Here is a 27,172-nt window from a genome sequence, read left to right as displayed (position 1 = left end):
AACTCTAAGCCTTTGGCTTAGAACCTAACCAACTAATAGTCATGCTTCTGCCACTCTGTACTGTAGATTGAATTTAGGCAGCACTCTGTTAACTGCCAATTGAGATATACAGGTGATATTTACATGTGGCAAGCTAAACCTCGGTGCAACCATTTATCCTAGTTAAAACAACTATGGTATTTAATCATCAGTGAATGTGTAAATGCTGCAGGTGTTGAGATGATGTTTATAGAGCAGTGATGTTTGTCTCTAAAATTAGCTCAGAAAGAAAAATTTTCTTGAAAGGATGAATCTGTATATGAATGCTTTTATTTCAAGTAATATTGATATCAATTTAATATCGATCACCTGTTTTTATTTACAGACTAACAAGATGGGAGGCTTTGTACGAAGGAAAATTTGAATAGGAATACAGATATGATTCTGCAAAAGATACACCTTGCTTTACAGATTCAAAACTTTCTTTGTTTTCTATTTATTTAACTTCTTCCACTTTGCTTCCTATTCAAATATTCCTCCTATTCAAATGTTCCCTTTTTTTTTTCAAATTACTGTAAGCTTTATTTTTCCTTCTCCTGTAACATCTTGAAAAATTGTTCTGCAGCACAGTTTTCTAGAGAACAAAAGCAAATTGCTGAAACATTCTTTTTCCTGCTTGACTGTATTTTATATCATTAAAGCCAACTCTGGGCAATAATGTTAATATGATAAATTATTCACCACAGTAAATAAATCTCATAAGATTTCTCCAATTACTATTAGGCATTCTGTTGAACATTACCAGAGTCCTTTGTGGGAATTAGCTTGCAAGTGAATACATATTAAAATGTGGATTTCAAAGGCCATATACAGACATAACCTTTATAAAGATTTAGAAATGTTGAACAAACTGCAGGCTCACCTGTCATGACCATATGAAACACAATGTAACGCAGGAGTTCACGCTGCCACAAACAGGTCAGTCTGTCCCTTGGACACCTACCAGATAATCTGTTTGCTCCCTGTCCACTGCCACTGGGCCTGGTATGTGTTAAGCTTCTGGAGTCTGAAGAGAGTCCAGGTGCTTCATTTGTGTTTGTATTGTGAGGTAGAAACTTTAGTGCTCTCTTCTGAAACTGAACATACAGTTCAACAATCTGACTCCCATGCCTGTTGTTGGCTCTTCAGGCTTTTTTAAATTGTTGTTTAAGCGCACTTTCAAGAAGAATTTGACATTTGGGGCTATGTTTCAGTTCTTTGGACATACAGAGGTATGAAGGTAAAGACTTGGTAAGCTGCAAAAGAACTAAAATATGAACTCTCTTTATTTACAAGGTGGCAGATTTAGTGGTTAAAACTCAGTATCTAAATGCAATTCACTTTTAAATTTAAAATCATTAGGAGTCTGTCTGTTCAATGTGACAGGACTTCTTCCTGCAATTCTTCTCTACCTGCTTTGGGTGAAAATGCCCATGTAGGTTAGCTCTTAATATTTTAACTTCTCAGTTTCTTTTCCAAAAGACTTCTTTATCTTAGTCATCACCTTAGGCAACCAGGTAATTTGTAGCTTAAATACACCATCTTTTTCTCTTGCTGCAGACCAGAAAGGGTATCCTGTAAAACAAGTATCTCCTTGTATAAAAGATAATACTCAAAATGTTACAATCTTAGGCCAACTTCCCTTGGAATTCTGCTTCAAAATGCAGGCATAAAAATGGCTTATGGGCTTGCAATCAATGTTTTAAGTTTGAGATAACACAATTCATCATCAGGTTACTCTAATCCTTATAACAGGTACATGAATACAAATGTTTTCCACATAGACACAGTATATTCAGTATTTCCATAACAATTTTTAACAGTCATCCAACTTATCTGATTGGATTCTATATTAGATGAACCATTTTATATTGGGAGGAAGCTTGATACGATTAGAACTATTTAAGGCAGAAAGATATTGCAAGAAATAAAGATTCATGATAAGGACACATGATTACAGTGCTCATGAAGTAATGATTCATTTTTACTGAGACATTTTACAGATAGAAATTTCAGAAAAGCTTTCCTGTCAGGTATATATCTTCTCTCCTAGTTTTTTGACTCCTTTTCTTTCCATTCTTCACATGCAAGGGCCTCCTTTTATTCTTCTCCTGCCCTAGTATATCCTGAATGCCTCCAAGGCATCATTCTTGGTATTATTTTTTTTTTTCAGGATTTCTTCCCTCAATTCCAAATTTAGGCTTTTCTGAACAGCCAGGTACTAGCCTGGAACTATTAGCTGGTGTTGATGAATGAAATGTCAGATTCTGGATGCAAGCCCATCTGTCTACTTGTTGAAGTGTTTGCCCAGGATATTTCAGTCTTTTTCAGAATAATCCCTGATCTTTTTTCCACGGGTGTCCCTTGACATCTCATTTAGCTCTACAGTTAGGGAATACTAGTGACTCAAAAGATTACTCCACTGAGTTTTTAAAGTTAAAAAGTTTGAAAGGTCTCTGTTTCCAAGACCTTTATAAAACTATTTCTCCATTTTTTACATTGTCGATTGTCACAAGAGAGAATTTTTAAGGAGTTAGAGAGGAGTCAAGGTCACCAGACAAATGGATCTAACCAAAACTGACTGTGCCTACGGAAAAGAACAGTTAGACTGTCAGCTCTTTTTTTGTTGTTTTTCTTCTATTTCAATTTTTCAGGTCAGCATAGCAAATAGTATTGTTCTTGGACATCAATAGGAATAAAAGGAAATAAATTATTACTGTAGCATTTAGAGAATCATCTCCTGTTAGCTACTGGGCTGAAAGCCTCTTTAAAAGGGCTAAAACCTTCAGCTCCTTTTGATTTGATTAAGTGCACTAATCATCTGTTCAGCTTGAGTCAGTGTGAGATCCAAGTATGAGCACTTCGTGAGCTGTTCTCTGTGTCACTCTGACCACAAAGCCACAGTAAAGTCAGGCTGAGACCAGCCCCTGCCCAAGGCACCAAGGTGAGAAACTGCTCCTTGGGAACCAAGTCAGCTCCTAGTTAACAAACCGGCCGACTGACTGCTGCTGCTGCCAACTTTAACCTGAGGAGGGGACACAGAAAGTGACCAGATCTAGGGTCAAGGTATCACCAAGACAACATGCAGCAGGTCTGCTCTAAACTCTGCTTGGTTTTGTATCCCACTGGGGATTGAAGCAGTTATTCTGGGAAAACATGAATTCTAAGTTCATTAGAGATGACTTGAAAGTATTTCAGTTAAAGTTGCTTCAGAGTTGCACATCTGACAAATAATTCAATATTTTTAGCTTTTAGGAAAACATCTGTAGTTTAATTAAATATTTTAGATTAGAGAAGGGTTTTCCCTGCTCTGGAGTTGTTGTATTTAAACACCTTTTTAACTGAATTAGAAATGTGTTTTGAGTCTCTGGTAACTTTGGCCTTTAGGTGTTCTCCACCAAAAGACATTTTAAAAAACTTATTAAAAAATTAGTCATGTAGTAATTTTGCAGACTTATTTAACCATTCATTTTTCAAGGATGTTTGTCATCTACATGGCTTCAGTAGTTCTGTGCAGTCCACCAAAACTTATGTCAACAAGTCTGATACTGAACAACAAATAGTGGAAGTATAATATATAAAATACTTTTTCCCCTCCCAGTACACATTTCATGATCCTAGTCCTCTTTTCTAACAAGCAGACTGTTCTTTTCTGGAAACCTTCAATGTTTCACTTTTTCAGTGGTGATTCATAACATTTCAAAGTTAATGGTTCTGCAGCAACTCACCACTCTATCTTAGGGTATCCACCAGCACAACACTTTTAACATTTTCCTACAGAATGTTTTTCCCATCTTTTCAAGTTGTTGTCGGCAACATCCTAATTAAAAATTATCTTGGAACTTACTAACTCCATTTAGAAAAAAAGTAGGACTTTAAATTACATGTATTTTTTCCAAAACTGGTAAAGCCAACTAAAGGAACCTTTCTGAAAATTTCTTTAGAGTAAATAATTCCTGGGGGTAAACATCAGTTGGATTCTCAACATATACCATAGTTGCATTGACAGTCAGATAGTGTGGCTCCTACAGCTCTTTCCGACAGGTGGGTGTTCATATGATACAGTCCTCTAGTCAGCAGTCCAAAGGTCTTTTCAAGATGAGATATAAATTTTTTTGTCCTAAACATGATATTCTTAGAAGGTGGATTTGCATGTTGAAAACAATAAATTATTGAAAAGAACTCTAATAGTTCACTTCCCATTTGTAACAAATAAAAAAAAAAATTGAAATTGTACTACAAATACTTCTGAGAAAGGGGTCTTCCTCATTAAGGAAAATTTGTTTGAATTTTAATGACAAAAACGATCTTTTAGTTAAATGATGTATGAAGTAAGTAGCAAACAAAGTGGTAGAAACTTTTAGCTGGTGAGAAAGCAATTAAATAATCGAGAGACATTATAAATTACTTTGCAAATATTTATATACAATACATTTACTTAAATTGAAAACCATCTACTCTTGGAAGGAACTTCCTTTTCAACAGTTGTGATTTGGCAAAAACAGCCCTGGGGACATCATGTTGACAGGCATGAAAGTCTTCTGTATATTTTCATTCCTAAGAAAACAAACTGATAGCTCACATTCACTTTCATTCTCAGCTTGAGTCTCCTACTAAGAGCATAGCTAAAATGTCCTGTTCCTTCTTTGGCTTTAGGATAAGAACTGCCACATGTAATTTCTTCATCTTTTGCTCTTCTGACAGGAGCTTTAACTGCTCATTCCTCTCCTTGTTGTCTTCCCGAAGCAACTTCTATCTTCCTTCCTGATCACCTTCTTCTGTTCCACTTCTACTTCAGAGATCCCACCAGGTTTTGCTTATTTCCAGTTTTGCCACAAGACTTTTTTACCCCCACCTAATGACATGTGCAGAGATGTGGAAAAAAAAGGAAAAGAAGCCGTTTTCTTCCTATGTTGAACAAAGGCTTCAATAGGAATAGGGAGAGAAAACACCTTCAAAGTTATACCGTCTTTAGTTCTGCTCCACTAGAGGTCCCTCTTTATAGAGTTTATCAGTTTTATTCCTGCTTAAATAAACAATACACCTGTCCTTTCTTGCATCTGCCAAAGACAGGGTGACTATATAGTATCTAAATTCAAAATACACCAAGGCATATGGAAAAAAACCATTGGTCATAGAGACAAATATTTTTGGAGTTTTGAACACTGGAATTGGGATTTTTTGGGGAGTCAAATAACTAAATACACAGAGGAGCACACAGCAAAGTATTCGTGTTTCTAAACGTATGTCTGGTTCCCACTCAAATTCTTGCGAAAGTGTCAGCAGTGACATAGGGCTACCTAAAATCCTTGTGTACCTAAAGAGCACACGGAGAGTCATTTATCTTCAGAAATGTAGTACTTAGTTCTCTTGTAAAGTTCATTCTTTATGTTGTTAGTGACAAAGAACAAAATAAAATAAACCCCAAGTAAGAAAATCACCCAACAGAAAGCCTGAATTATTTCTTATTCATTGAATGACCTCTAGTGGTCATTCATCACAGCTTTTACAGCAGTCAAAATACCAGCTGGAAACATGATACGCATTTTTTTTGGAAATATAGAGTATGAGAATCAATTATTTTCAAAACTGTGCATTATGAAATTTTTCTCTACCTCTGGCACTGTTAAAACTATATTTTATTTCACTTTATATAGTGAGCCCTGGGAACTCTGCAGGAGTTTTAAGCCAGAGTTCTAGCATCTGCATTACCCCTTGCTGTTTTCTCTTCGCTAGATAGTGCCTCCCTCGATCTTTGAAATCTCCCTCAGAGACTTTGAAGTTTGTCAGAGACACCCTTCTGTCGTCCAACACAGCCTTGAGTGTATTCTGTCACCTCAATAACCACTGTTCAGCTTCTCACAACATCATTGTATTACCTGAAAAGGGCCACCAAGCATCACCTCTCACTGCTGGCCAAAGCAGACCACTTCATTCTGAGCACAGATGGCACATAGAGTGAGCTTATCTATCGAAAGAGCAAACTCAGCAGATTTCATACTTGCAATATAATTGGGAAGAGAGCTCTAATCCTCAGTATTGTGGGACATGAAAAGAACTCCGGGTTAAACATTCAGCAATATGTCAGAAAACAAAAGGTACTCTCATCACTCAGGGGTTTTATCAGCATTTCTGCTGATCTTTCTGTGGCTTCTTTAAACAGTTGGGCCAGATTGTTCTGCTGGACATGCATATCAGTCCAGATATTAAAGAATTTATTAAAAACTTTAATTAAAAGACAGAAAATAGGTTCTGAGAAAAATCTCCTCTATTCCTACCTTTCTCCACTATGGATGTTATACAGGACTTCTTATATTTTATTTTTTATGTAAATGAGCATATCATATCTAGAATGCAAGCAGAATTACAGGTGAAGTATTCACATGATAATTTTGTTAATCTCAGGCAGCTTTTGATAGTCATCATTTCCACTACACAAACCTGGTAACAGAGGAAGAATAGTACCTCCAACAGGAGACCAGTGAATAAGGAATTTATGGTTAAAACCCTTTAGAGATTGTTCATAGCCCTACTTCCAGTATTGAGAGGTACTTGAGAGGAACTTCAACAAAATGTTTAATCTGTTTAAAAGGAATTCTGAAATTCTTGCTTACTATAATAGTGTCAAAAGAAGAATGGTTTATGTGAGAAATAGAGTTTGGAAACTATGCTGACAGAACAGTGATTAGCCTTTTCTACACAGGCAGCACAATCTACATTGAAGATGGGTTTTTTTCTCAAAAAAAGGAAAAAAAAGAGCAAAACTGTGAACAGCCTGTATGACTGCCTGAATTTTAGTGCTCTGGATATTTTGCAAGGAAAAAAACCCAAAAGAACAGGTCTGTAGATGAGCATGAGATGTCATCAGAATTTGATCACAATGCTTACCAGAGGAGCAATTCCAGTATTAAAGGAATTTCTTCCCTAATTTCTCATTCCTTTTAATTTAAGTGACAACAGTAGGTGGATTCTAGAGAATGCTTCATTAATTTTTTTTTTCTTCCTTCCTAGAAATAAGAGGACATGCATCTTAAAGGTAGTATTTATAGCTAAGGCATTTCTGGGCTTGTATACCAAGTCATGTACAAGTAGATGGTCAGTCTTCAAACATTAAACCAAAGTATTAGAGGATACTTTGTCTCTAGTCTGTAGTCAAGTCTAATTCAGACATTCTTCTTATGTTAAAATTGATGTCTAGAAGCTACTCAAAATATTTTTTCTAATACCCAATATTTTTTAACATCTAAAGCTTGATTTATCTGTTGAAACAGTTTTATTTATCACTGTTGTTTGGTGAAACACTATAGTAAAAAGTATCAGACAAAATAATTTCTAGTCTTGTAATTAAATATTTTTTTCTTTGAAATGCTGATTTTTCCACTGAAAATTTGCACATTTCTTCAGAATATAACCTAAGAAGAAATCTTCATGTCTTGTTCCTAATATGATCAGTTACTCAGATTTTAGTGGAGATTGAAACTGTATGGTACCATGTGTCTCCTCAGTAATTTTAAATTATACACATTGGGACTCTTACTATATGTTTGAGATTGATTGGTATTAGATAATTGGCTTTGCAAAAGCTAACTCAGCAGAAAATGATTTTCTATGTAAGTAGCCCTATGTGGGATTAAAAGGATTTCCCTGAGTTGGTCTGGTCAGCGTGTCTGTGTGTACAGTTTGCTCTGGGCTGAGAATCCTTCTTCAGGGCTATTATGTGCATGTAGCTTTGCCTACAACTTATCTGTGCTCAAAGACTATTTTTCCTCCATCCTTCATATCAAAATCCAAACCAGTTGCTTTAACTAGTCCCTGTGCTGGCTACGAAGATTCTAGTATTTTGTTTTTAACAAATAACTCCATTTTAATGTAATTTCCCTCCTTGAAGCTAAGCCCAAAATCAGTGGATATTTTGGGTTAGTTGCTCCTGCTCAACATGAAATCCAAATTTATTATTGTAATTTTACAGAGTAGCTCTTTGACAGAAGTATTCAGCATCAAAATCAGCTCAAGGATACTAAATCCTGGTGGTACTTTCAGAGGTTAAGTTGGTCTTATTTTTGGGGGTTCAGACTAGCCAGAAATATAGCTCATGAAATTCTACCTCAATTCTGCCTTCATTCTCTGAGCAGAATTTAAAATTTAGCAATGACACAGCCTTATTGCCATATCCAGCTCTATTAGCTCCACAGAGAGGGGTTGCAAGATCACTGTTATGAGAAGAGTTTTTGAATTCAGCTTGAATGAAGATTAAGAAATAGCAGCAATTCATATTGACCTGAATCTCACTAAGGGCACTCCCACAGAAATGTGCTTTTAAAGTTCAGAAAACACCTGGCTTGCATATCAAAATCAATCCAATCTTGAAAGATTTCAGGAAAGTGGAATTGGAACCTACCCCTTAATACCCCCACAGAACTTGCATATTACCTTAAAGAGAATTCATAGGTAAAGAATTCATTCCCCAAATCTTTGTATAAATGAATATATATTTGCTTCATATATTTAAAGAAAGCTTTTTTCATCTCCCTCTTTAATAGTTTGAGGAGGTTAAGAAGTTAAAGATGCAAAATGTATGGGCAGCACTGGATGGACTTACATGTCAAACTTCCGCACAATAAAATTACAGTTACATTTCCACTGAAACAGCTTTGACAAGAGCTGATGAAACGTGACCTACGCTTGTGACAATTGCCTCTGTAAAATATGTAAAAGCTGATTTTTTCCCAATATATTGCATTAGTAAGAGCATTGCCAGCAGGTTGAGGGATGTGATCCTCTCCCTCTATTCAGCCCCAGGCATATCTGGAGTGCTGTATCCACATCTCGGCTCCTCAGCACAAGAGGGACATGGAGCTCCTGGAGCAGGCCCAGTGGAGAGCTGTTAAGTTGGTCAAAGGTCTGAAGCATCATTCTTATGAGGAGGAAAGGCTGAGGGAGCTGGGCTTGTTCAGTCTCCAGAAGACTCAGAGAGGTCCTCATCAGTGTTTGTAAGAATCTGGAGGGAGGGCGCCAAGATGATGAATCCAGTGGTGTCAAGCAATAGGACACAAGGCAACAGGCAGAAACTGCTGCACAACAAATTCCACTTGAATTTGAGCAACTTGGTCCCTGAAAGGAGTCCCTGCCCATGACAGAGGGCTTGGAAGTAGATGGTCTTTAAGGTCCCTTCCAACCCAAGCCATTCTGTGATTCTCATTCTATAAGGAAGAACTTCTTTATTGTGCAGGTGAACACTTAACAGATTGAACAGGGAGGTGGGGGGTCTCCTTCACTGAAGATACTCAAGAACCATCTAGATGCAATCCTGTGCCATGTGTTCCCTGCTTGAGCAGGAAGGTTGGACCAGATGAGCCCACCAGTGTTCCCTTCCAGACTTACCAGTTTTGTGATATATCTCATCCAGGTGTGTGCCTTTACTATAATATTTTACTATATTATATATGCATATGTAAGTATACATTATTTCAGAATGTTAGTGTAATGATAAAAGGTGATTTGTTTTAGGAATTGCTGTTCAGAAATGGGTTTTTTTATTACCTCTAAGATTATGTCATCTGTTTGACCATGAGTGACCACATTTGCAGACATACTTCACATTTCACTTGTATACAGTTCATTCATCAGGGTTTCTTCAGCAGTTTCTGGAAGGAATCATGCAGCTCCCCACCTTCAGGCTGTTTGGGCAGTATGGTGTATACATGCTGATCAGTACAACTGCATTTTCTTCTCTTGTGGTTTTTCAAACTGTAAATACCATTGCCTAAAACTTCACCAGTGCTCAACGCCTTGTTTTCTCAACCTTCAAATCAGAATGCACCATTTCTTTAGAAAGTAGGTAGCAGAAAAGATCCTGTAAAGGATGGGAATTCTTGCTGTCGAAGAGCTGTCAAAGGCTAAACTCCTATGCAGACTATTTAAAAAAATCCAGTGTTTTGCTCCCAGCCCATGTGTGAGTATTACAGGGGAGCCAAATGGATCTGTAAGAAATCACTGATGCATAGTTAAGTGGGCTGCCTTTGTTTTTGGGTTTAATTTACAACTCTTGCAAACTACTGTTTTCCCACTATTGCATCTCAGAGTGCAGAATGAACAGTACCAACCTATATCAATACAATCAGAATAAAATAACAGTAGAATTTTAAAAAGATTGTGACCACAAATAACACTGAGAATTACTCTTAAGCCATGTAAAACCATGTTGTGAAAGCACATGAACTGAGCACACCCTAGACATTACTGAATAGTCAGCAGGTGGAAGGTCTCAAGTCACTGATCCAAAGCAGTGTGCCGGTTCTCCTTCCATAACTGGAAGAGCATTGCATGGCAGGTTTTGCCCTGGCTCTGTCACTGTTTGTCATGATCAGAATACAGCCAGGGACCATCTGTTGAACAGTTACTTGCAGGGCAATATGTGGTATAATATTCAAATCAAGCCTAAATAAATAACTGCAATTTTTTAATTTCTTCGTTACTTTGTGTTAATTCCATCATATCTTCAAATTGTCTGAAATTTGAAAGCTATTTTTCTTGATTTCAGAGACATAATCTACTTTGCATAAGGATTTTAATCAGAGTCTTAATACCTGCTTTTAAGCCAACACCTTATTTTCTTTGGAAAGATGTCTTTCTGATATAGCAGGAGTAAACATTGATGCACAAAGAGAGTTTTTTTAATTTCCTGTTTAAACTGTCAGTGAACAAACACACTCCAGATGTTGATCAGTCTAATGTTTTACAGTAAATGCAATTCCTGTGATTACAGCACCATTTCCACCTGTAACACTTAAGTGCTAAAGTACTTCCCTTCTTTAACTATTGTAAATGGACTTATATTTATACAGTAAGTGCCACTCCTGTTAGCATGGCATCGTCTCCACCTTAAGATTAGCATCTAACTGCTAAACCAGTTCCGTCCTGGAAATAAGAACCTAAGAACTTCTGGTTCTAAATCCACAGTAAGAGACATTTCCTAGAGCGCTGCACGGGATGAGCTTTGTTTTTTGGAGAAATTTTTGTCACGGAATAATGCGACAGCCACTTCGCACATTCCCCGACCCGAGCTTTTCCCGAAAGGGGCGCAGCAGCCTCTCCTGTGTGCACGAAGTGGAGAAGGTGGGGAGGACACACTCAGGAGAGAACATCTCCGCTCTGCCGGCCGAGCGGAACGCAGTAGCGCAGAGCGGGTGGGCAGCGCACCATCAGCGAGGCTGGAAAAGATCCCTGGGATCATCGAGTCCAGCTGTGACCGAACACCTCCTTGTCAACCAGACCATGGCACCGAGTGCCACATCCAGTGTTTCCTTAAACACCTCCAGGGACGTTAACTCCATCCGCTCCCTGGGCAGCCCATTCTAGCGTCTCATCACCCTTTCTGTGAAGGAATTCCTCCCAGCGTCCAACCTACACCTCCCCTGGCGCAGCTTCAGGCTATCTCCTTTCGTCATAGCTTAGGGCTATGTCCTCTTGAATGAAGCGACCTGCGCTCGTGGGCGCAGGGCCGGGCCGCGGCGGGTCGCAGGGACACGGACATGGGCAAGGGCAGGGGAATGGACATGGGCAGGAACGGGGAGGTTCAGGGACACGGACACCGCTGAGGGCAGCAACACAGGCGGCGACGGCGGAAGTGGCGGCGGCCGCCCCCCCGCGCACGTCACGGCGCGGCGCAGGCGCGTGGCGGGGCTGCCGTGTCTCCCTCTCCTCTCAGCCGCCTCCCTCCTTCCCTTCTTCCCTCCCTCCGGCCGTCCCTCCCTCCGGCCGCCGGGCCGCGGCTCCTCCCTGCACCACCTTTGGCCGAGTCGCGGGAGTGCGCAGACGGCACAGCTCCTCGGCGGCAGCGGTTCATCCGCGCCGAGCATCAGTCGGAAAGGCGCGTCCTCCTCTCCTGCCTCCTCTTCTCGCTGCCCCCGCGGCCATGGAGCTGCCCGAGAGCCAGTGCAAGAAAGTCAAGCTGAGCAACAGGGTGCCGAGCTGGGTGAGCGGGCGGGCGGTGCGCCGGGGGGTAGGTGGGCGTGCGGGGGCAGGCGAGCGGGAAGGAAGCAGCGGCCGAGCGCCGGGGTGATGTGGCATGGGCGGCAGCGGGAGCCGGGAGCGGGGGCTCCGTGCGCCGCTGCCCGCCCGCGCCGGGAGGGATGCGGGGCGGGGGCGCGGCGGTGCCGAGCCCGGTCACGGAGCGGCAGCGCCGAGGGCAGCGCGGCCGGGGTGCCCCGCGGGGCGGCTGCGGGGAAGGGCTGGAAGCCCCTCCGGAGAGGACCCGGAGTCTGTAGGTTTCATCCCTGCCTCTTCCGCCCTAAGCCCTCGGCTTCCAGCTTTTTGGTAGAAGGAAGACTTAAGAATGCGATGTACAATGTGGCCATTCATAAACCTGGGTTGGCCAGAGACTGGGGTTCTTTGTGTAGCGGGTGTTATGTGGAAAACTGTCGAGACTGGGCTTAAAAAAATCTAACCAAAGCCTTCATTCTTGTTCATAAAGATGGGGGAAGATCGGTTTACAGCAAAGACCAAAATGCAGCTATTTAGAAGAGACATTGCAGGCCTTTGAGAACATTTGATACCTCTGATGATGCAAGACAAGTGAAAAGAAATGAAAAAGAAAATATGATTTCTTTCAATCAATGCTGAATTGAAACAGGCAAGACATAAGATCCAGAAGACATTTGATATGAATGTAAGAGTGTAAATCAGTCTTTGAAGTCTTGCTGTGAATAGTGCAGGCCACAGCTTTCTTGTTAAAAGCAGCTGTTGCCTGAAAAACGGGGAAGTTGCTGTCGTAGTGCTGGGTAGATGTGCCTGTCCAAGCCTCTTCCACCGTGTACAAGCTCAAACTTGTTCACGTAAGAGAGTAATCGGCAGTTTACATTCTTTCAATTTCCACTAGGAAAAAACAAAATTAGCTGTTTAGAAGATAGTGAAATAGATGCTGTCTGTGTGGGGTTAACAAAGTGTATGCAAAAGTTACTCTGTATCATTTCCTTAGTCACAAGCAAAGTCAAGATAGCTTTGTCCAAACTGGGGCGCTTCCTTGACGGACATTAAGTGTTTGCTGAGCTCAGCTGAGGTTGACAACCCCCTCTATGCTACGTGGCAAACAGAGGAAGTCTTCCACTTCTCCCTTTTTCTTTGGAAGACCTCAACTGAAATGCTGTCTATAAACCAATAAGCTTCACCAGGAACAAAAGTGCTGCTGATTCACATGCTCCGCAGGCAAACGTTCTGGCACTTCTGGCTCTGCATATGTTCAGCTGAGAGCGAAGTCAAAGCAGCTTACCCTGCTGGACTTGGCAGCCCCTAGGAGAGTAGGCAGAGCCCTGTCTTTCAGAATTTCTCTGTGCTTCCAGTGCGATTCAAAATACACCTCTGCCTGTGGAAATGCCCTTGCCAAGCCCACCTCTGAGCACAGCAAACAGTTACTCCCCATTTACAGAGCACAGCATAGCCACAGACACTGCCATTAAGTGTGGAGAACATGGCTTGGTAGGGAGATGTATGGAACACTTCCTTTAGAGTGGCTTGGATTCCTAACACGGCTTAGCTGTTGTGTCAGTTTGCAGGTGACTCCAAATGAGAACTTGGTCCAATTCTTGTTTCTGAGAGCATATTCACTAGGGTAATTTTGGCTTCCTTTTTTATCAGTGAGTCCCCTCCAGCATAGATCAATGAGCTGTCTCTGCTTTTGGTCATACTGGTACAACAGCAGGTGGCAAGCAAAGACACACTCCTTAATAATATCTTTATCACTGAATTTCTTGTATCCACAGTACTGGGGAAGATTCTAGGTGATTGCTGCTGCTGTAATCTTTCAAATTGTACCAACTTTAGAGCACCTGGCTGTCAGAACCCAGGAAATTCCTCTGACTGCCCTGGAAGACTTGAGCCCCTGCCTGAGGGGCTCTGACACCGTGGCACAGAGCCCAAGACCCTTGTGCCTTTGATCTTGACCCATGGAAAAACAATTACCAACCTTTATATGAAGAATTACAAGTCTAGAGAGTTTAAGTAGGACAATAGTTAGTTTGTCACGGGGTGAAAAGTAGATTTTTGGGGTTTTTAGAATGGGGGTTTGGGAGGCAAGATGGAGGAATCTGGACATGTCCAGCCTTTCTTCTTCTTCTTCTTGGCCTCCATCTTCTGCTGTGATGGTGGCACTTTTGGATTGGTTTAAGGTAGAAACCCACTGTCTAACATATTGGGAAGTTATGGTAAATAATGTATACGTAGTTTTTAGTATAAAAAGATAACACCACCCCAAGGGTGGCCAGTGTGCCTCAACCTGACCTGCCAGACAGACCTGCAGCGGCTTGGAGAAAGAGAACAAAAGAATCCTGACTCCTTCTTGACTGAGGGGGAAAAGAGGCTTGTACGTATCTCAGAGTCACTCTGACCAGCAGAGATTCTGAGACCTGGCAAAGGGGAGCTAGTCTGTGTTAGTGGCAGGAGAGCATGCATTTGGCAGCTCAGGTGGTGCTTTTTGTAGAGGTGTTTAAGTGCCTTATTGTAGTGGTGTCACTGTGGCAGTCTGCTTTCTGGTGGGTGGGCTGTTGTAAGGATCCAAGTAAGAATTCTGGTTGTAGATGGGAGAAATGTAATACTATAGGCTATGGTAGAATATGGGCTGGGGAATTGTTATGTGTTAAAGATATTATTGCTCAGATGTAATTTCTGGGCTTGCCCTTCCTTCCCAAGCACAGTTGTCGGAATCAAAGCACAGATTTTCAAAACAGAATTTGAGAAAGTAGCTAATTAAAGGTATTCCTGACAGATCTTTTTACTCCTGAAATCTCATATAAATATGTAGATATAACCTCTGTGGTAGCTAAATTTTTGTGTTGGAACTACATCTGTTTTTCTTATTTGTGTTTGTTTGTAGACAAAAAAGATGGGTACTGTTCCATGTGCTTGAGTTGCTGTTTGGCTATTGAGCAGAACACTTTGCAGGGAATAAAAATAAAACTACCAATTGGTTATCAGTGCTGAATAATTAATGTCATAAAAATCTGTTTTTATCAGGGAGTCACTGGTTTATAAGAGGCACATGGTGAGCAAGTTAACAAATGACCTAAAGAACTTCTGTTATGACTGGGAAATAAGAAGGGCACTGAAAGTAAGACTGCAATTCAGAGGGGAGGCTGCTTGTGTTGCTTTTGCTAGCTTATGGGAGTTCTTAGCTTGGGGAACCAACACTATCATCTTTGAGCAGAAGGATATGGAATTACAGTCACAGTTTCTTCAGCGTATGTGGTTTATATGGAAACCATGTCTGTTTTCTGATCCAGCTTCAAGCTGTCCCAAGTTTATGATGCAGCTTGGGGAGTCTCAGCTTGCCATGGGAAGATTCACGTCCTTCCCCGAAAGGGAGTAAATTGCTTTGTGAAAACTTAAAATTTGTTATTGATCGTAGAAGTACAATATTTTATTGTTGCTTGGAAGAAATGAAGAATAAATTCAGTTTATGCCAGTGTATATGCCATTTGTCTGTTAACCATAAAACAATTAAGATATAATCTCTTCTTTTGGCTGTCTTTTGATCTTGGCATTGCAACTTGGGTTTGCTTTCCGTCATCTGGATGCCTGTCTGTGTTCTTGCATCAAAGGTGTTTGGCACTGATAGTCTGATTTGGTTTTGGCAATAAAAAAATTATAGCTGTAACTGGGCAAAACATCAAGAATAATAATAAAAAAAAATGTGTCATCTCAGGAAGTCTGTACATAGAGAAGTTGACAGAGTTAGTATTTCCTTTTGGCCCCCATCATCTGTCCTTCTTTCTTTTGTCCCTATGGTTCCAAGGTGTCTGTAATCATTAATTTCCTTGGTCAAATACCTGCAAAGCTAAAATTTACCTTCATGCCAGGAAAAGTAAACAGTGGAGTTATCCTTCCTTCTTTATCATTGCAGCTCTCCAGTGCGCATCCAAGAAAGGATTTCTTTAGTACCCTTTTTTTACTTCAATACCAAGATGTTTGCCTGCTGGAGCAATTTAGATTTCATGTAAGAAACAAAACTGCATAGTGGGGGAGAAGAAAGGAGGGATATATCAGCATTCTCAGCTGACATTACTGCTATAATGAAGCACAGTGGACTGAAGCACTATTTCTGTTTTACATTGCGAAGTAGGAGGGAAAATATTAAAATGAAATGTTTGTCTACATAATGCAGAAGCAGTGTGTTGCAGGGTGGAAGACATATTTTTGTGGGGATGTCAGAGTGGAAATATCCAATGGCTGTTAAAAAAGCAGATAAACCTTCATGCTTAATGCCCTTTTTTTCATTAGCCCCTTTACAAAAATGTAGTGTTTCCTTACAACAGTGATTACTATAGTGAATGTAATTAGGCTTAGAATTTTAAAATAGCTTTTTCAAAGAGAACTTGCTCATCACATTGAGTTTTTCTATCCCAAGTTTCTTTAGTTTCTTTTATTTCAACATTGTTAATATAGATCTCTGAGGTGATGCTTTGATATAGTGTATGTATATAGTATATGAAATGACTGTTCTTTATGTCTGGTATCGTTTTGGTTGGTCATTTAATTTCATCAGTTGATTGTGGAGGGATAGAATATAAGAAAATAAAGATAGTGCAAAGGTAATCTCACAACTGAGCAGCTGCAGCTCTACTAATCACCAAAGATTAGGAACAGGCCATAGATGTGTCCAATCAGAAGAGTGCTACAAAAGAGCGGGTTAGCTGGTTGAGGAGAGAGTTGGAGATTGTTGGTTGTGCTGTGAAAAGAGTTGGAGTTTGTTGGCTGTGAGGAAGAAGGAGTCAGTGGTGAGAGGAGCTGCTCATGAGAAATCACCAAGAAGGTATGGGAGCTTTACAATAAGATGACAACAGTTGATAGTCATCAAATTTTGTGTACAAGAATTTGAAGACTGGCTAAATAATTTAAGAGCACAAACAGTGTGTGGCAGTGAGTATTTTTTTGTGCCACATCAATATTTGTAGTAAGTGTGTATATCGGGGATCGTAATTGAAAACCTGGGTTGTTGAAGATAAAATGTGCAGCTATTTATGCTCAGTGGTGTGGGCAAATCATATGGAAGCAAATTATTTAATAGGAAAGTGGATATAATTAGGGGACTACTTTTTTTTTCAGCAACAGAGAATGACTTACTAAATTATTAACTTTTTAGAGCACCTCTATAAAATTGGTTTTCTTTCGAAAGATAAGGGGGATTTGGGTACTGCTTTGCCCAGGATTAGTACTGAGCTGCCTTTTTTGTGTGCCTGTACACAGATACAAATGGTGGGGCAGCTGGTGACTGGCAGGTGTGTTTTTGAGTGCATGCAGACTCTTTGGACACTTTAACCTTTAGTCTTAGGTGCCTGCTTCTGAAGTACAGGTGGATAATTGTCCCTCTGCTCAGCTCACTGGCTGCTCCACTGCACATGTATGCCTTGTCCTCTAGCAAGGCCTTCTCCTTGCTGTGATTTCTCATCTCTGCTAAGTAGGTATTAATACTTTTTATTCATTAAAGTTGTGTTTTTTAATAATTTTAAGAATCCCTCCAGCCTTCTACCTCAGGGTTTCATGTGTTTTGTAAACCTAGTGTTATACCCTGATTAGTTTCATTGCTGCTTTCCTAGCTCCTAGTTTCCTAGAAAAGAGAGGAAGCTGATATAAGTTATGGAATATGGACTGGAAGAAGTCTCCTTGAATGAGACATTTGACCTCCAGTGTATGAGTCTGATAAAAGACTCGTTGCCAGGGATCAAAAGCAAAGCATGTGTGGGTTTATGTCTTAATGTAAGAGAGCTTACTGGGACAGTGGCATGGGATTTGTGCTTTGAGACTGCTGTTTATCCAGTGCCTGGTACAATACAGTACTACTGCAATTAATGAGGGAGAATGTAGCTATTACTGTGTTAGTTTGAATGGCTGTGTACATTCATTATGCACTATATAGCTTTTAACTGAAGCACTTCAATTATTTTTTGTTGATTTTAATTCCACAATTTGCTCACTGAGGTCTCCAATTTTATGTACTGCATAATTGTTCCTGCTATAAGAGAAAGATTTTGATTTTTTGACTTTTGCTTTTAGTCAGCTGTATTGCAATGACTTTGTGCACAAACCAGCTTTGTTTTAGGAGATAAATTATTTGAAGGTAACATGATCAGCAAGGGTAACATCATTTTGTATAGTTATAACCTGTTTGCAGAATGTGGTTTCTTCTGGGTTGATATTCAGTGTTCATCTAACTTTGCTGGACTATCACCACTGAACTAGAGTTATTGTGTTTAAAACCTGAACATAGGTTCTTACCTTGAGCTTCTGTTTGTACTAACTATGAGCCCAGCCGTGTCTAGAAATGGGGCATAAAATCACACAACTTCATGGTTTTCAAATAAGTTATAGATAAACCTTTGAATAGAAGAATGATGTAGCAGCAGTCCTTGAGGCCACAAGTAGATGCCATATTTTTGTTAATTCTGCTTTGTGGTGTCCCTCTCTGAAACAATGAACAGCTCTTTGCTAGTAGTCTGTGGAGGAATATAGTCCCTACTTTCTTTTGTATTAAATCTACTGCATGTTTATTTTTCTACTGGCACTGATACCATGATGAAAGAGAAGTTAGTGGCAATATATTTGCAAGCAAGGCAAGCCAAAGCAGCATTAAAGATACCACTAATCCCTCTCATCCCCTGCCCCCCTTCTCTCTTTTTTTCAAGTCTTCTTTTTTGTTTGATTGTTCATGCATGGTCTGACAATCTAAGGTCTTGATCTTTTACAAACAAAGTTCGTATAGCCAGATACCATTAAAGTCTGGGATGATGCCAAGGCTGATCTTCCTGTGGGCTCTCTCACTTCAGATTGTGAAATGTGTTTGACAGCAGGGTCATCTTACTGAATTTATTTGTACAGCAGGTTATTATGATGAATAGTTTTAAGAAACTCGGTAACCAGCTTTATTTTAATTAAAATTATATTTAAAAACCCCTATCTTTAAAATAATTTTTTAAAAAAGTTCCTTGAAATAATACTTTCTTTAAACTTTTAGAATCTATGATAACTATCTCTTGTCTGGCGACTGATGATACCACACGTAAAGGCACTTGCTTAACTGAAATTTGGAAGAGACGTGCATAGTTTGCAATGAAAAGGCCTCTGAGGAGTTAAAAATGAACCAAAGAGCCAGTGTCACCAAATTTGACAGGCATGATCTGCCCTTGGTGAGGTCAAGTTGGCAGTCACAAATCACCTCCTTTTCTGAATGTCTTAGCATAGTTTCCAGGATCTTCTGCTCCATGATCTTGATGGGCAGAGGAGAGAGACTGGTGGGTTTGTAGTTGCCCAGGTCTTCCTTACTTTCCTATTCAAAAACAGGCTTATGTTCCTCCTTTTTCAATAGAAACTGCTGTGACTTCTCAGATATGGTGGATCATGACTTAGACACATCCTCCAACACCAACAGTTCGCTCAGGAGCTGTGGATGCATCTCATCAGGTCCCATGGACCTGTGCACCTTCAGGCTCTGTAGATGGCCTCAAACCTGGTCTTCTCCTACCTTGGACAATGGTTCTTCATTCTCCCAGTCCCTCTATTTGACTTTCATTTCTTGGGTGGTGTGACTGGAGTGCTTGTCAGTGAAGATTGAGGCAAAAAATGTAATTGACTACCTCAGCCTTTTCCATGTCTCAGGTAACCATGTCTCCCTTTTCCATCCAGAGAGAGCCCACGTTTTGCCTAGTCTTCCACCCTCTATAGGATTACTTTTTGTGTTTGAGTTTGTCTGGGAGTTCCTTGTTCATCCATGCAGGTTTCCTGGCTGGTTTTGCCTGACTTCCTCTTTGTTGGGATGCATCACTCCTGAGCTTGGACAAGATGGTCCTTGAATATTAACCAGTTTTCTTGGGCCCCTGTTCTGTTCAGGTCTTTATCCCATGGTACTTTACCAAGCAGATCCCTGACATTTCTTAAATAGAAATCAAGTCAAGCAGCTCTAGCAATTAATCTCTTTCTTATAGTTGATTTTTCTTAAGCAAGTTTTATTTGAAAGTAGTAGTTGATTACCCTGTCAGTCCCAAGCTTCACTGGAGTAGCCCAAGGGGTGTGGTTGTGTCTGGATGACTGTTCTAATTTCCTGTGCAGCCTTTGATCCATGCTGGAGCTGATGGAATGGGTATTGGTTTTACTTCCATTTTTCTGTCCTCGAGTCTTTCTTTGTGCCTGTGGATGAATTTGTTTGCTTTGCCAACTCACCCTTTATCAAAGACTTAATCAACTTCTTCTTTTACAGGGAATGCAAAGGGCAACCAATGTTACCTACCAAGCTCATCATGTCAGCAGGAATAAGAGAGGCCAAGTTGTAGGAACGAGAAGTGGTTTTCGTGGATGCACAGTCTGGTTAACAGGTACAGCCATGGATTTCTGAGGATCCTTATGTTTTAGTTACTCCTTATGTTACAGCTTCTCAGCTGTAGCTCTTTTTTGCATGCAAAGTTGAATGTTTGTGAAATCTAAGACCTTGATGCAATTTTATTACTATTTTTAGGTAGACTAGCAGGAAATTGCTCTGGGACAAATTGTAACTTGAGAATATATTTTGTTCAGTGCTCTGAGAGGGTTGTTTTTTTGATACTGTCTTCTACTTAATTCTGGTTTTCTTTGCATGTGTCGCTTTTTTTTCCTTTATTTTTGTTTTAACCAGTTCTGTATCTTTGTACTGTCCATTTTATCTATTTAGAAATGAAATGCAACGGGGCTTTGTTTTTGTAAGAGTCTGTACTTCTAGATCTTTTCTGTAAAACCTCTTCTCTTTGGATTGTTATTACCTCCTTGGTTTGAAATAACATTTCTACATAAACCTGTGCCATTGGACAGCAATAGCATTTCAGGCAATGCATACTGGCAGTTATTTTTGAAGTCAGCTCTGTAGAGCTTTTTTTTGGTAAATAGAGAAGATGATAAATACATTCTGGAAGACGTTTTTAGTTTTGTAGCAGTGAGGAAATTTTTTCTGTCTTTCAAAGTTTTTGGAAGCTTTAAAATATTTCTTGTAAAGTTTTTTTTTTTTTAGTTAAACTAGTAATTTAAAAATAGCAAGCTATGTCATTTAATTGGCTCATAAACCATTTAGAACATTGTTGTATTGCAACATTAAAGATCCTCACAGAGTATTAGGGAAACTTACTACATTTACATTAAGTAAAACTGATTTCCACATTGCTAGTGAATGTGTGTTAAATGTAAAGCAGTCATTGATAACAAACTGCTGAGAGCCATTCCAAGCAGATTTGCTTGCTGTCATGTATTTCTTTGGGAAAAGAATGGAGCCCTTTCTCTCCCTGTTTCCATCACACGGCTCCAGCCTCTCTCAATGCTTGAATGATCTGGTGGGCTGCCTTTCTGTTTCTTCTGGTAATTCATTAATCTAATCTTGAAAAAGGTCATGATAAAAATGTGTTCTCAGTTACCTACATGGCAACATTTTCCAGTCAATGTTCTTTTTAAACAAATGTTATCTTAATGCCCCATTACCTTTTTTTTCAGGAAGGAGGGTGATGGTAAGATATCAGGAATATGTGTGGGAAGCTAGGTTTGGAAGATGTTTGAGCAGTAATGTGAAAGGGTGAAAAGGACTGTAGGCATTGAAGTAACCAATATTAGCCATTCTAGAACTGTGCAAACATGAGGTTCAAAATTCTAATAGGTATTAGAATAAAAGCTGAAATACTGGGACACTCCACGACTCTCTTACTTTGTCAGCACTCATGGAGTGGGAGTGTATGGAAAGGTCTTTCAGGGATCGCTTTCCATTTTTCAAGGTAACCTTTATGTGAGAGCTCTTTCTTAATGAATGTTGAGTCATAGGGTCCTAGTAAAGAAAACTGAGGAATTTAGCAAAAATGTGGAAAACCATTGCTTTCATGTGTAAAATAATATGCAATCTTTAGAGTGAAAGTTATTTTAAAGACTTGTCAGCTTGAGGAATGTTTTTAAATTCGTTAATGTATAACCTTAACTCTTGCAATTCATTGCATGTTGGAGACCAAATGATGTGTGAAAAGACAGCGTGTGAGTGAATAGCAAGTTAAATGTGGGGACAAAAATGACAAGCCAAAGACTGCATCAGTGAGAAGTAAATGATGAAGTTGCTGAAATCTTTTGGACTGTTGTGCCTGTTTTCTGTGATGGGGGTGTACTTCATTGCTGCCAAAAGAAGACTGTTCTGTTTCCTGCCTTGTGTTCCCTCTGTTGCCTAGCGCAGGCTGTACCTCTTGCCTAACTCAACACTGAGCTGATTCAACTTAGGAAATCATCAGTGAACTTACCACAGCCTTCCCCCAGATACACAAGAGAGAGGAAAAAGGGAGAAAACCCTTTACTCTACTCTCTCTTTACCTATTGTCTGTGTAAAAGCTACTTGGCTTATATTCCAAGTAAACTTATCCAGAAGGCATTGCTGCTGATGCCTGTCACTTTGGGATTTTCATAATACACGTGTACTACAACTTGCCTTAACTTGTTCCTATGCTTATATATTTGTATTATTATTGACTATTTTAGGTCTATCTGGTGCTGGGAAGACAACAGTGAGCATGGCACTGGAGGAGTATTTAGTGTGCCATGGTATTCCGTGCTACACGTTGGATGGTGACAATATCCGCCAAGGCCTTAATAAGAATCTGGGTTTCACACCAGAGGATAGAGAAGAAAATGTGCGTCGTATTGCTGAAGTTGCTAAATTGTTTGCAGATGCTGGTTTGGTCTGCATTACTAGTTTCATCTCTCCTTATGCTCAGGTAAGTGTGAAAAACATCTAGATGAAATGTAGGGAAAAAGCAAAGTGTTGTTCAGAATCCTAGTTACAGAAATCTGTTTCTGAGCATAGCCAGAATCAAATACTTACTTGGGGCTTTGTTTGGTGGTGTTTGTGCTTTATGGAGACAATTACTCAAAACAGAAATACTAATTTTAAATATTAAATGCTTACCTTAGTTCTGTAGCTGAAGGTATCCTTCAGTTCATTAGACAGAATTACTACTCGAATAATACAAGCAAGCTCACATGATGTTCCAAAAAAAACCTCTTAAAATTACAATATCTTGTTTGATCCGTGTAGATTCTAGTACTTTATAACTATGAAGACTAAGTGTACACTTAACCTGAAGATTGAGGTTAATTGCTTTTAAAAGCAATTTTTCCTTTAGTGAATGAGTGTTGAGAGCTTTATTTTTACCAAGTGACTTAAGGGAAAAGTGTTTTAATTGCCTGTAGGTTCTTTTTACTTTATTTCGTGTATACAACATGACATTATAGAATACTGAAAATTATTTAAATCCATGTTCACATTGTTGTGTGAAGACTGTTTTCATTTGTGCATAAGAACTTGGAGAGGAGAGACAAAAAGGATGTGTAAACACCCAAGTATCTTGAAGAATGACCCAGGGACTTTAAGCTTAGGTGTTACACAGCATGAGAATGTGTTATTTCTTTGGTTAGAGTGGTGAAAACACTTTTTCTGGTAATAATTTGGGGAACTCAAACCCTACAGTTTAACAGAAGTCTCTAGATATGAGAAAAATAACTAATAAACAAAATTTAGTAAGAGAAAATTTTAGTGAATTTTGGAAGACTTTTTTTGTTCTCTCAGTGAAAGTTACCAATATTGTTCCAATGCTTGGCAAGCCATAAAAATAATATGATAAAATAATGCAAATAATACAATATTTTGACTACACAAAGATTATTTGTCAGATTAAGGAATGTAAGGAAAACTGGTGCTTGGGAGAGAAGGGTGGTTATATCAAGAGCAGCAGATAACACCTCCTCCCTGCAGTACTCAGACATATATGTATGGATATAGAAAACCCTGCATTCTATTGGCTGGGTTTGGTTGTGGGTTTTTCTTATAAATCAAGTTTAATGTAAAATATCTCACATCTTCCTGTCAGCTTTTACCATGTGATGTACTGTAACCAAAGTGTTGTACCTTGCAGGGCATCAGATAATCCAATTACATTTTTCTTTTCAAACTTTGAAAGCTTGTTTACATTGGGCTGTCATCTTCTTTAAAATTAATTTCAAAGACGAAAACCAGTAAAAATATATGGGGGTAACCTTTTAGGGTTTTTCTTCTGTTTTCTTACAGGATCGTAATAATGCCAGACGAATTCATGAAGGGGCAAGTTTGCCTTTTTTTGAAGTATTTGTGGATGCTCCATTGCATGTCTGTGAGCAGAGAGATGTTAAAGGACTCTATAAGAAAGCCAGGGCTGGAGAAATTAAAGGTGAACCTAGATGTAATCACATCCTTTCTACATAAGTGTAATTATTGGTGTAATTAGTGAAACATTGGTGTAATTTGACTCCATGTAAGTGGATGTGCTCAAGTTTATCACCCTTAAAAAGAGCATGGATTCAGGAAAGCACTGAGAAGAAAATTGGAATTGACTTCTTACTCGTGGAACTGACTAGTTAAGTGTGTAGGACAGTAAAAGGGTGGAAGTGGCTAAGCACACATAGAAAAAGCCTTGAGCACATTAAAGATTGCCATAGAAACCACGTAATAATTGAGAATTAGTCTGTCTCCTTTGTGTGTCCATTGGCCAGTTAGAAAGAGCCTAATTCTTTCTAAAGTCTTTAAAGAACTGCATTCATAAAACCTGCTAGTTTCTTCTAAAAAGTAAAACATGGCCACTGTCTACCTGTAAAGACCATTAAGAACACTTCTGAAGATACTAACTTTTAAATCTGTGTTCTATTTTAGTGCCCGTGAACATTGTTTCCTATTCCCAGCCTCAGGTTAAGATTTAAGTGTAACCTGCAATAAAAAAAGCTTAGCTATGCCATCATTCAATGCAAGTATTGTTTCAAGTGCTGCTTTGCTCTGTTATAGTTTGCAGATGCTGATGATAGATAGCTCTGTATTTAGTAGCAAAGCAGTTTTTTAAAAGTAATCACTTCTGGGGGTGGAATTTGCAGATGCTATATGAATTCACTTTAATCAGAAGTGATATAAAATTCAAGAAGTCAAAGACATTCTGTATGAGTGGTTGCTTGATACTTCTAGTACTACAGAATATTTCGTGCAAGCACCAGGAATAAGTAAGGCTGAAGTGAGATTTGTTCAAAATCAAAGCAGGTTGGCTTGAGGTGACATGATACAAAGACACAGTTCTGTACAGAATCCTTATTTGTATATTTTGTGAACATCCCTAGTATTTGGTTAATGTTACAAGCCATATAATGGAACTGTGCTCCTGAAGAAGCAGTAGCGAAGTAAATAGTGCCTGAACAAGATACAAGGTGGCTGTGTCTTATGACCTATCTGATATGTGAAGGATGAAAATTAAACTTGCCAATTTGTAAGGAAAGTCAGCAACTGTTACCATCTTTTTCTCTGGAAATGGTAATGAGACATTTTCTTTGTCTCACGTTCCCACTCCTCCAGTAATCAGATCCTTCTAGAGTATACAGGTTTTGGAAAAGGTACCAGCCTTTCTTTATCACATGAGGTACTGCAGTAATTGGTATTATTCTTAGAGGAGGGACTAAACTACTAATTTTGAGGGTATTTAAATCCAGAGGGAAAGACTGGAGTTCTAATGTTTGCATTTGCATTTGTGGAGGATGCAGGTGGTGAGTTGCTGAAGCCCAGCTGATGTTCCTGATGCAGATCTGACTTGTAGTGCTGATACTCTTTGCCTTTGGGCTTGATTTTTCCTTGTTAATGCATGGGTGGTAGAATCTCCACGATTTCAAAGCAGGTTGCAAGCTAAGAACAAGTGTCACTGGTAGCTTGCACAGTCTGTGACAGCTATTATAATAAACACAGTCATTAATCTTACATTAGCAGCTATCTTCAGATGAGTATATTAGCTCAACTAATGTAAAAGGTGTTGAAATTCCTTACTTCAGACTACTGCTTGGTGGTATGAGTGTGAATTTACATACATACTGTATGTTTGTAATATTTTTTCATCTTGTATTTATTTTTTTAAGAGCAACAATCAGCTGATAGCATGACAAGCTCTGGGTTGATGTGCACTGTTCTTCTGCCAGTGCTCTTTTTTTTATTCAAGTAAAAATCAAATAGCTTCACCAACAAATAAGTGCTATGTATGTATTGCAGAATGCTGAAGTTTGATGCTGTCAGACAGTGTGATTAGCAAAGAGTCTGATAAAGAAAAAACTTGCTGATTTCCCTAAGAATTCCTGTATTAAGGAAGCTAAAACTCCATGTTTTTGCCTGTTGTGTTCATTTATATGTAGAAATCTGACTGTGAACAGCATTAAAGTGAAGTCATCTTTTGGAAGAAGTCACCTAATATTTTTGTTTTATGTTCTGTAGGTTTTACTGGGATTGATTCTGAGTATGAAAAACCAGAAGCCCCAGAGCTTGTGCTGAAAACTGATTCCTGTGATGTGAATGATTGTATACAACAAGTTGTGGAACTTCTTCAAGAGAGGGTGAGCAGAAATGGAGACATATCTTAGAAACTTTTTTCCCAAGTATTTGTACATGCAATCTCAGTGTAGGTGCCGGAAAAAACAAAGGCAGTTTTTGAGACATAAAGGCTTATGCATCTTTCAATTCAAACTTTTAAACTTGTCTTATTATGTGTTTCTTTTTTAAATCTAAACAGTGCACAGCATTGATCACCAAGTGAAATAAGATTTGGACAAATAATTTGTATCAATAACTGGAAGGAAGAGGAGGCTGTCTCAGTTGTTATAGAACCAACAGTGAATGCTGACTTAAAAATGCTAGCAACCAATTTTAAAGAGTCTTAATATTTACATTGTCTCTTTAGTGTACAAATTAGTATATACTGCAGATGTGAAGAGACGGGGTGCACTTACACAGTGATATGATCTCACTTAAATAGGGGCTACTGTGCTTGTGTCTGCTTTCCCTTGTTTCCACTGTTTTTCTTGTACTAGAAAAAGTAGTCCTGCAATTGTGTAATGACCAGCTCAGAAAGCTGATCTTCTTGACATTGCTGAGTTGAGTTTATGGTTCATAGCTTCTGAAAAGGTAGCTCTCTCTCCTTGTTCATCCCTGCAATCTACACCATCCCTTTTGAAGTCTCTGGGCCTTTTCCTGTTGCCTGATGAGTAGATTTGGCTCATTGCCCAACCTAAAAACCTCACCCCCAACAAATGCCATGTGGAAAACAAAACAAACAGACAAAAAACCCCCAAACCC

At 39.3% G+C, this 27,172-nt stretch overlaps 1 protein-coding gene across 1 annotated transcript in view; it reads left to right on the top strand.

Annotated features, from left to right (window-relative positions):
• Positions 1 to 11,702: 11,702 nt before the first annotated feature.
• The window catches only part of PAPSS1 (3'-phosphoadenosine 5'-phosphosulfate synthase 1), a 40,205-nt gene continuing 24,735 nt past the window's right edge, over positions 11,703 to 27,172 (top strand). Inside the window, exons 1-5 of the mRNA XM_030239190.2 lie at positions 11,703 to 11,992; positions 20,258 to 20,372; positions 22,528 to 22,763; positions 24,113 to 24,251; positions 26,315 to 26,433. Coding sequence (XP_030095050.1) covers positions 11,933 to 11,992; positions 20,258 to 20,372; positions 22,528 to 22,763; positions 24,113 to 24,251; positions 26,315 to 26,433 — 669 coding nt within the window. The 5' untranslated portion in view covers positions 11,703 to 11,932. The remainder of the gene's footprint in view (positions 11,993 to 20,257; positions 20,373 to 22,527; positions 22,764 to 24,112; positions 24,252 to 26,314; positions 26,434 to 27,172) is intronic.

The sequence above is a fragment of the Serinus canaria genome, chromosome 4 (assembly GCF_022539315.1).
Source record: "Serinus canaria isolate serCan28SL12 chromosome 4, serCan2020, whole genome shotgun sequence".
NCBI classification, from domain to species: domain Eukaryota; kingdom Metazoa; phylum Chordata; class Aves; order Passeriformes; family Fringillidae; genus Serinus; species Serinus canaria.
Note: the sequence above shows the minus strand (reverse complement) of the source record. Positions and strands in the feature narration are given on the sequence as shown.